This window comes from Neltuma alba, unplaced genomic scaffold, assembly GCF_004799145.2.
Source record: "Neltuma alba isolate B1F8T4 unplaced genomic scaffold, ASM479914v2 tig00010879_pilon, whole genome shotgun sequence".
Lineage (NCBI taxonomy): Eukaryota > Viridiplantae > Streptophyta > Magnoliopsida > Fabales > Fabaceae > Neltuma > Neltuma alba.
Genome location: NW_021635669.1, coordinates 143740 through 154647, shown reverse-complemented (window position 1 = coordinate 154647; position 10908 = coordinate 143740). Strand labels below are relative to the sequence as shown.

General features: G+C 31.6%; 1 protein-coding gene across 1 annotated transcript; it reads left to right on the top strand.

Annotated features, from left to right (window-relative positions):
* The first annotated feature begins 9666 nt into the window (after nucleotides 1-9666).
* On the top strand, nucleotides 9667-10002 carry LOC114759694 (nuclear transcription factor Y subunit C-2-like). Its single transcript, XM_028948913.1, has one exon. It carries the CDS (start codon nucleotides 9667-9669, stop codon nucleotides 10000-10002), a length of 336 nt encoding a protein of 111 aa, XP_028804746.1.
* Nucleotides 10003-10908: the final 906 nt, after the last annotated feature.

The following is a 10908-nucleotide window of genomic DNA, read 5'->3' as shown; positions in this document are numbered from 1 at the left end:
TTGCACAAAACTTTTGACTAAATCAGCTAGATAACTGGTTTACTGGTTTATTAGTCTGATTGACTAATCCAAGTTGGATTTAATACCATCTGGCACTTAGATGTGGCCTATCATTAATCCAAGGCACGTAGATTTTCATTTTCACACACGGTTGGGCATAGTATACACGAGTGAAAAATGAAGAGGGAAAGGAAATATAATACCCATAAATTAATATACGTATATATACACATACACAGATTACTATTATTATTATTAGTTGACAAGAGTTCTTTTTATTATTTTTCATTTATTGGTACCAATATATATTTATTTTTTGGCCATAAGGTATTTATCAACGCCGTAGAACAATCGGAACTGAATCATTGTGTGATTTGATTAATTAATATTAGGAAAAGCCCACAAGTATTAAAAGCCCAACGCTCTCCTTCCCATCTTTTGAGTTTCGATGTTTTGCTTTGAAAATTGATGCGTCTTGTTCATAACAGACATCAAACTTTGGCCCAAGACACCCACACAAGCGCGCAAAAACGTCAAATTTATTGAAATTTGTTTCATATATAAGACCCAAAACAAAAGCCCAAACATCAAATTTATTTAATGTATAATATAAAATAGTGTTGTTATAATCAAGAAATAAGGAGAATGTAGAGTAGAAAAGAAAGCAAGAAATAGAGAAGACAATGGCCTTTTCTCATTCACTTTGGTTCAAGGTACAAATGCCTCATGCATGCCCTCTATTTATAGGCCTCCAAGCATTGAAGTCCTATACTAAGGTTACAAAAGAATAAAGAACATTATAATGGCATTAACAATAAGAAACTCCTCCCAAGTCATTCATTAGGGAGGTTATGTAGTTTATGACACTTGAAGGTGATGAATCCTATGAGAATTCTAAGGGTTAGGGGTTATGGACATCCACTCATACAATATTCATAACACTCCCCCTTGGATGTCCATAATGAGTATTGTGCCTCATTAAAACCTTACTAGGAAAAATCCATTGGGACAAAAACCCAGTGAAGGAAAAAGAGTACACAATATTTACTCCCCCTAATGATAACATCATTTTAAGTCTTTAAGTCTGCGCATTCCAATACCATACACTAACTTCTCAAATGTTCTAGTCGGCAGTGTCTTGGTAAACAAATCAGCAAGGTTGTCACATGAGCGAATTTGTTGAACATCTATATCACCACTTTTCAAAAGATCATGAGTGAAAAAGAACTTTGGAGAAATATGTTTTGTTCTGTCTCCTTTGATATATCCTCCATTTAATTGAGCTATGCATGCTGTATTGTCTTCATATAATACTGTTGGAATCTTCTGTTCAAGGGAAAACCACACATTTTTTGAATATGTTGAGTCACTGACCTCAGCCAAACGCATTCTCGACTTGCCTCATGAATTGCAATTATTTCCGCATGATTTGATGAGGTAGCCGATAAAGTTTGTTTTGTTGAACGTCATGAGATCGTTGTACCTCCATAAATAAATAAATATCTTGTTTGAGACTTGCCTTTATGTGGATCTGATAGAAATCCTGCATCTGCATAGCCAATTAATTGTGATTCTGATTCATTAGAGTAAAATAATCCCATATCAATTGTCCCTCGAAGATATCGAAATATATGTTTAATTCCATTCCAATGCCTTCTTGTTGGGAAAGAACTAAATCTTGCCAATAAACTAACAGCAAATGCAATATCAGGTCATGTTGAATTAGCAAGATACATTAATGCACCTATGGCACTGAGATATGGTACTTCAAGACCAAGAAGTTCTTCCTCATCTTCTTGAGGACGAAAAGGATCTTTATCCTTATTCAGTGATCTTACAACCATAGGAGTAGATAACGGATGTGCCTTATCCATGTAAAATCGCTTTAATACTTTTTCAATATAAGTTGATTGATGAAGGAAAATTCCATTTGTCAAGTGCTCAATTTGCAAGCCAAGGCAAAACTTTGTTCTTCCAAGACCTTTCATTTCAAATTCTTTCTTTAAACAATCGACTGCTTTTTGAAGCTCTTCAGGAGTTCCAATTATATTTAAATCATCCACATAGACAGCAATTATAACAAACTCTGATCCATTTCTTTTTATAAAAACACATGGGCAAATTGGATCATTTTTATAACATTCTCTCAACAAATATTCACTAAGTCGGTTATACCACATTCTTCCAGATTGTTTTAATCCATATAAGGATTTATGCAAACGAATTGCATAATTTTCTGAGAATTCTTACATGCCTCTGGCAATTTAAATCCTTCAGGGATTTTCATATAAATCTCAGTATCTAAAGAACCATATCAATATGCCGTAACAACATCCATTAAACGCATTTCAAGTTTTCTATGGACTGCCAAACTAATTATATATCTTAAAGTGATTGCATCCACCACAGGAGAATATGTCTCTTCATAATCAATACCAGGTCTTTGTGAAAATCCTTGTGCTACAAGCCGTGCTTTATATCTAACAATCTCATTTTTCTCATTTCGTTTGCGCACGAAGACCCATCTGTATCCAACTGGTTTCACACCATTTGGTATATGGACTACAGGTCCAAAAACTTCACGCTTTGAAAGTGAATTTAACTCTGCTTGAATTGCATCTTTCCATTTTGGCCAATCATCTCTATGTCTACATTCTTCAACTGATGTAGGTTCAAGATCCTCATGTTGATTAATTATTTCAACAGCAACATTATATGAAAAAATATTGTCAACAACTGTGTTCTCTCGGTTCCATCTTTTTCCTATAGTAACATAACTTATTGAGATCTCTTCATTATTTTCAGGTACCTGAGCCTCCTCTGAGGTCTTTTGATTAGTTATGTTTCGGTCCTCTCCTATAGGATTTGCCTCATCAATTTGACTATCATGACCATCATGATTATTTGCTCCTTTTTTCTTTCTAGGAGTTTTATCTTTGGAACCGATTGGTCTACCCCGTTTCAGGCGTGGTTTGGTTTCACTTGCGCTTTCTAGTTGTCCTGCTGGGACATCAATTCTAATTGGAGCATTTTCAGCTGGAATGTGAGATTTAGTAATTCTCTTAGGATCAGTGAATGCATTTGGCAGTTGATTTGCAATATTTTGCAAATGAATTATTCTTTGAACTTCAAGTTCACATTGTTGTGTACGAGGATCTAGATGAGATAATGATAATGCTTTCCATATGATTTCTTTATCCAGCTGCTTATTATCTCCCCCTAATATTGGAAAAATGGTCTCATCAAAATGACAATCGTCAAAACGTGCTGTAAACAAATCTCCTGTTAATTATAGAAGGAGATTCATAGCCAACATATATCCCTAACCTTCTTTGAGGTCCCATCTTTGTGCGTTGTGATGGAGCAATAGGGACAAATACCGCACATCCAAAAATTCTAAGATGGGAAATATTTGGCTCTCGACCAAAAGTCAATTGTAACGGGGAGAATTCATGATAACTTGTTGGCCTGATGCGTATAATTGCTGCTGCATGCAGAATTGCATGTCCCCAAGCTGAAATAGGAAGTTTTGTTCTCAAGAGCATTGGTCTAGCAATCAATTGGAGGCGTTTAATAAATGACTCTGCTAGGCCATTTTGAGTGTGGACATAAGCAACAGATTTTTCTACTGTTATTCCAGTTGCCATGCAATAATCATTAAAAACTTGAGATGAAAACTCACTAGCGTTATCAAGACGAATTGTCTTAATTGCATGGTCTGGAAACTGTGCTCTTAATCGAATTATTTGAGCAAGTAATCTAGCAAATGCTAAATTACGTGTTGATAACAAACACACATGGGACCATCTTGTAGATGCATCTATTAAAACCATAAAATATTTGAATGGTCCACATGGTGGATGGATAGGTCCACATATATCTCCTTGGATACGCTCTAGAAATGCAGGAGATTCAACTCCTATTTTTGTCAATGAAGGCCTTATAATTAATTTGCCTTGAGAACAAGCAGCACATGAAAATTCTTTAAATTGAAGAATCTTCTGGCTCTTCAATGGGTGTCCATGTGAATTTTCAATAATTCTTCGCATCATAGTTGATCCGGGATGGCCTAACCGATCATGCCAAACAATAAACGTATCTTTATCAGTAAACTTCTAGTTTACCGTAGCATTTGTTTCAATTGTACTAATATTTGTATAGTACAAACCAGAAGATAATGTCGGTAATTCTTCCATGACATATTTTTCTCCATTTCTTACCATTGTAACATGCAAATATTCAATGTTCTTCTCATTTATAGTCTCAACATGATATCCATTTTGGCGAATATCTTTAAAACTTAATAAATTTCTTTGAGACTTCGAGGAATATAAAGCATCATTAATAACAAATTTTGTTCCTCTGGGTAATATTATAATTGCTCTTTCGGAGCCTTCAATTAGTTTTGTATTACCCGCTATAGTATTGACGCTTGCACTATTTATCGTAAGATGAGAAAAATATTTTCTATCTTTGAGTATGGTGTGTGTTGTAGCACTATCTATCAGGCATATATCTTCATTCTTGTGCCCAACAAAAGGAAGAGAAACATCCATATTCTTCACTGAAAAAAAAACATTCATTAATATAAATTCGAAGTACATCATGATTAATAATACTCTTAAAAAAGAGAAATAAATAAACATAAACTAAATTAAAAAGCATAAATAAAGCAAACTAAAATTATCCAAATTCTTCTAATCATGATTCTCAAAGAAATCAGCCACATCCAAATGTGTCATAGCATCAAGGCCATTAACATCATCTAGCTCATTGATATCATCATTTTTGTATGCAAAATTTGCCTCCACATCATCAGTTTGAAAAGTCAAATTTGCTTCCACATTATTTGAACTTCTTTTTATAGAGGCCTGATAAAGTTTTGCTAGATGCTCAGGCGTACGACAGGTACGTGACCAATGTCCTTTTATGCCACACCGGTAACATTGATTTTCAATAACTCTTGAAGGGCCATTCTTATCTTTTTTCTGCCCATCACCAAGTTTTTCTTTTGGTGGGTATTTGGTTATAATTGTTACTTCCACCTTACGCGTCCCTTACCACGACCACGGCCTCGGCCACGACCACGACCGCGTCCACGCATATGATAATTATTGCGTACAGTCACATTCGCTTCAGGGAATGAAGCTGATCCAGTGGGACGAATCTCATGATTTTTCATTAATAGCTCATTATTTTGTTCAGCCACAAGAAGACATGAGATCAATTCAGAATATTTCTTAAAACCCTTTTCACGATATTGCTGCTGCAGGAGCACATTTGAAGCATGAAAAGTTGAAAATGTTTTTTCTAATAAATCCTCATTTGTTATTTTCTCACCACATAATTTCAATTGAGAACTTATTTTGAAAACTACTGAATTATATTCAGTCACAGATTTAAAATCTTAGAGCCTCAAATGCATCCATTTATAACGAGCTTTAGGCAAAATTACCCTTTTTTGATGATCATAGCTTTCTTTTAAATTATTCCACAATTCTAACGGGTCTTTCACCGTCAGGTATTCAGCTTTCAACCCTTCATGCAAATGGTGGCGTAGGAAAATCATGACCTTAGCCTTGTCTTGGCTAGTTGCTTCATTTCCAGGTAAAATAGTACTTCCTAGACCTTTGGCATTTAGGTGGATTTCAGCATCTAAAACCCAAGACAAATAATTTTTTCCAGTGATATCAAGAGCCGTAAACTCGAGTTTGGTAAGATTGGCCATGGATCAAACTAAAATGATAATGACAAAAATTAGAATTATAATAAAATTGATGCACACTGAAACACAATAAATAAAATATTAGGATTCAAAAGTCACCCATAAATAAATTATTCCTTTAAAATTATAAACAAAATAAATGAATAAATAAACAATGACAAATAAACATATATGAGGAAAAAAAATAAACAACACAAATAATTAGTTACAATAATAATATAGAGACAATGTATATATAAATATATATAGGCGGAAGGGGGAAAGCGGTAATGTAAATGCGGTAATATAAATAAATATATAAATATTACAATAGACTAACTAATATATAATAAAAATTAAACTAAAGATAAAAATAAAAATAATGCTACAGTGAGATAAACGAAATAAATATAAATTGATAAATAATGAATAAACAACATATAAATTATTAGGCCTTATTATAAATAAATTATATAAACAACATATATAAACAACATAAATAAATACAAACAAATATAATGATAGAAAAAAAATATAAACAGTGTAAATTATATATATGTATATGAGAGTTAGTACAATATAGATAAAACAACAGTAAATTATATATGTATATATGTATATATGTATATATGTATATGAGGGTTAGTACAATATAGATAAAATAACATGGGACACTGTAAATTATATGTATATGAGAGTTAGTACAACACAGATAAAATAATGTAAAACACCATAGATACCAAATGGAGATGATACATAAATTACATCAATTATTTGAAACAAACATAATATTTTACAATGTGACAACAAAAATAAAATGACTTAAAATAAAACAGAATGTTAACATAATGAAAAAAAAAAATTAAAATGTAAAGAAAAGAACAATAGAGTAACATTATATAATATAAAACATGGTAATTAAGAAAGGAGATAATATAAATTTAATATGTAGTCAATACATAGATATATATTGTGATGATTGAGTAAGGAGATAATTAGACGATGAGAAGAGTGCATTATCTTACGAAGGGTTTATACCTCAAATTTTCAGAGCAAGGTCGTGCTAATAACGTGTTATAAACAAGAAATAAGGAGAATGAAGAGTAGAAAAGAAAGCAAGAGATAGAGAAGACAATGGCCTTTTCTCATTCACTTTGGTTCAAGGTACAAATGCCTCATGCATGCTCTCTATTTATAGGCCTCTAAGCATTGAAGTCCTATACTAAGGTTACAAAGGAATAAAGAACATTATAATGGCATTAACAATGAGAAACTCCTCTCAAGTCATTTATGAGGGAGGTTATGTAGTTTATGACACTTGAAGGTGAGGAATCCTATGAGAATTCTAAGGGTTAGGGGTTATGGACATCCACTCATGCAATATTCATAACAAGTGTGATAATTTGACATCACTTAAATTCCTCTAACTATAATCAGATTTTTGCGAGTCAGATAGCATATCAATTTCAAAAACAAAATGATAAATAATAAATTTTAAAGTAAAATACAGTGACCTCTCTTCCATTTTAACAAAATTACAACATATCCTTGTTGTTTTCAAAACCAGTTTTTAAGGGAATAGGGTTTCTTCACTTCTCTGTCCTTCTATTTCCACCCACTTCCTATCTCAATTATTAAAATTAATATTTAAACTGCTCAGATTTCATATTTAAAATTTTTCAACATAATAACCAATAAAAAATAATTATTTTAGAATATTTAATAGTGTTAAAAATTAAGTACAATAATATTTAAATAAATAATTTAAAATATTGTGTTAGAATTAGTAAAGTTTAAAGAAAAAGACATGTATTATATTAAACCTCTATTTTATTAATATTTTTACATATGTATTTGGACTATTATTTTAGAAAACTTATGTGTTGAAATTTGTTTAAAAATTACTAAATAAATAAGTTTACATAATTAAAAAATTAAAATATGAATTAAAAATTTTGAAAAAACATATGCATCAAACTTTTTGATAATCTAAATGATTTTTAAACACATATGTGGAAGAAGGAGTAGTTTGATAGAATACATGTGATTTTAAATGGGTAGAAATGAAATCTTAAATACAAAAGGGGAGGTTTGTGTTTTGTAACTATTAATTCGAAAAAAAATCATATAAGTCTTAAAAATATATGTATATATAATTAAGATAAAATAGAAGGAACGTTAATGTATTTTAGTCTAAATTATGTTTCACTCTAATGAGTCTAGCCAATCAATGAAATGTGACAATGATTACATATGGAATAATAAGTTGCCGGATACATGAAATGTCAACCATTTTACCACATTATAATTATCATATTAGTTATTAGTCCTAGTTGAATATTAATAGTATGTACTACTAGTTGCAATAATATTAAGTAGGACACAAAATTTTAAGTCTGTCTATTTTATATTCATTACTCTTATTTAACCAATATACAAAAGGAAAAATTGCAAAACAAGAACCGTGAAAATTGCAAAAATCACAAATCAGGACTCGTTGCAAGATTTGTATAAGTTTTGGGAATAATTGAATGGCAAATAACAACAAATTTTTCACAAAATACCTGATTTGCAATTTTTACAATATTTTTTTAACGATTTTTTCTATATAAAAATCCATTTGATTCAAATTAATATATGGCTATTTATTAATAAACCATTCCTTTCCTAGAGGTCCAATTGTGTACTATCTCAAAATGCATGACGTTGCATTGATCAATCAAAGTCCATTTATACATTATGTGATTGAAACAAATAGAAGAGATTTTACGCTTTAATAAAATTTTGAATCTGTTATGAATATTGTAATTAGGGGTATGTCTATAACACCCAAGCATGAGGCTCTTAAACTTTCATCTTATATTAAATGTCATTATATCCTATAACTCCCAAATTGAAGGGTCTCAAGCATTTATTTCCTGTAGTTTCTGATTGTACAATTATGTTGCTTGATCCTTTTTTTATTTTTATGGATTTGTAACTCTAGAGTTAGTATTTGATGTTGGGGTCTTATAAACAGAGGATGTTGTGCATACAATGATGACAATGAAGTGAATAAAAGATTACTCCCCATTTCTTTTCTAGTTGTTGTCCATCTCTATTATCTCAATCTTTCTTATTTTTCTTATTTTCATAACAGAGTCTAAATTTATAAATAAAGAAATCACATTAGAACGAATACTTTTAAAAACTGGATTGAAGAAGTTTGCGGTTTATAGTTCTCATGATCTAACTAGTTAGATTGGCAGTCGAACTGATAACATAGTAATTAAATAAATTTTTAATAAAAATAATTATATATAATATGTGTGTGTGCGTGTAAGGATAAATTCCTAATAATACTGATTGTTAGCATAATAACCCGAGAATATATTAAGTTTTCAATAAAATAACGTCATATAAACTACAAATACTCTGATGAAAATAACCTCTAGAGAGGGTCAATTTTTTTTTTTGAACTCAACAAAATACGTATACATGGCAATTGAGTGAAAAATGGAACTCGATATGCCTACCAAGGTTTTAAATTCGAGCCTCATATTTTTTCCCAAAAAAAACACAACTGAGAGAGATCAGAGAGAACCATCCCATTTGATATTTAACAATGCTTGAAAATTTGGAATTATATATAGTCAAAATATAACAATATGCCATAAAATAATTGGATAGACAAAGCGTTTTTTTGTCTGATTCAACACTTGCATATATAATCTTTAACCATCAATCGACTTCGCCGGCTTTAGCCGGCAATTACTCATTAAAATATATGTTTTAAGCAACAGTGTAGGTTAAACCTGAAACTCCTCTCATCCCAGGCTTCCATGGCAGACACTATAATATATATACATATAGACACACACACATGCATATAAACTTGCATGTGGCTTATATGAATTCCATATAGCTTCATATATATGTGTGTGTGTTAGAGTGAATAAGAATATCATCAATAGAGAGTAAGAATGAGGCAAGCAGGGGCATATTCGGGGCTGCATCAAGGAAGGATGGGGCCTCAGGCGCTGCCATTGGCGAGGATAAAGAAGATAATGAAGAGATCTGGGGATGACGTCAAGATGATATCAGGTGAAGCTCCCATTGCTTTTGCCAAAGCTTGTGAGCTCTTCATTGAAGAGCTCACCAGAAGGTCTTGGCTCATGACCACTCAGTCCAAACGCAGAACTCTCCTCAAAGACGACGTCGCTTCTGCCGTGATCGCCACCGACCTCTTCGACTTCTTGATCTCTTTGGTCACCCACGCTAGTGCCTCATCTCCCTCTTCTTCCACCATGCAATCTTAGAAGGCCTCATTGTTGTCTCTCTTCTCACATCTGTAAACTTTTTGAAGTTTATTACAGAGTTTGGATGCAAATTTGCTTCAAACGTTTTAACTTAAAAATGCTAAACACCCAGAAGTTTTTTGTTTATTTGTTTTTTGTGTAAATTTGTTTCTGAAGTTTAAAGTCATAGCAATATGTCTCTTACCGTTAAAATATTAATAGTCAACATTATTATTTTAATGACAATGGACAATATTGCTACAATTTTAAATTTCTGATGTAAATTTGTACTCAAGAATTTATTAATGTCCGATAAAAATTTTCAAGACAAATTTGCAATATAACTATTTATTATAATATAAAAATATCCTCTGATTTTTATTACTAGTAGTATATAATTTATATGTTCATGTCAATTGAATAAAGGGTAATTCCATAGTACAACATATTAATGGATAGTGCGTGATACATGGAAAACAACAAATACACCCCTCAGTTAGAATCCAAGTGGTTTGATTGATCCGATCCTGCTCCGTACATTGTGTTGGTTGTTGACGTCAAGTAAAAAAGGTAAACCCCTAATTAGTTTAAATTGATCCAGTATATATTGTGTTGGTTTTGGACTTGCTCGGCCGTGGGCTGAGTGTGCATTAGTTGGAGCATTAATTAATTTATGAAAACGCTTTCATTGATGCATCATGTGTGATGTATTGATTTTATTATTATTATTATAAATTTGTTTAAAGAAATCTATTAGAATGACGGACCAACCAAGAGGGAAGTGAATTGAATGATAACAATAATTTAAGATTAAAAAACAATAACTTACATGGAAGGAGTTTGAGTTAAAAGGATTTTATCAAAGGATAAGATAAGGGAAGAAGCACAAAGCAAATTTATTTTATTTTATTTTGTTGGTACAAAGCA

Coding starts and splice junctions, on each gene's coding strand:
- LOC114759694 (XM_028948913.1), top strand. CDS start 9,667: ATGAGGCAAGCAGGGGCATATTCGGGGCTGCATCAAGGAAGGATGGGG.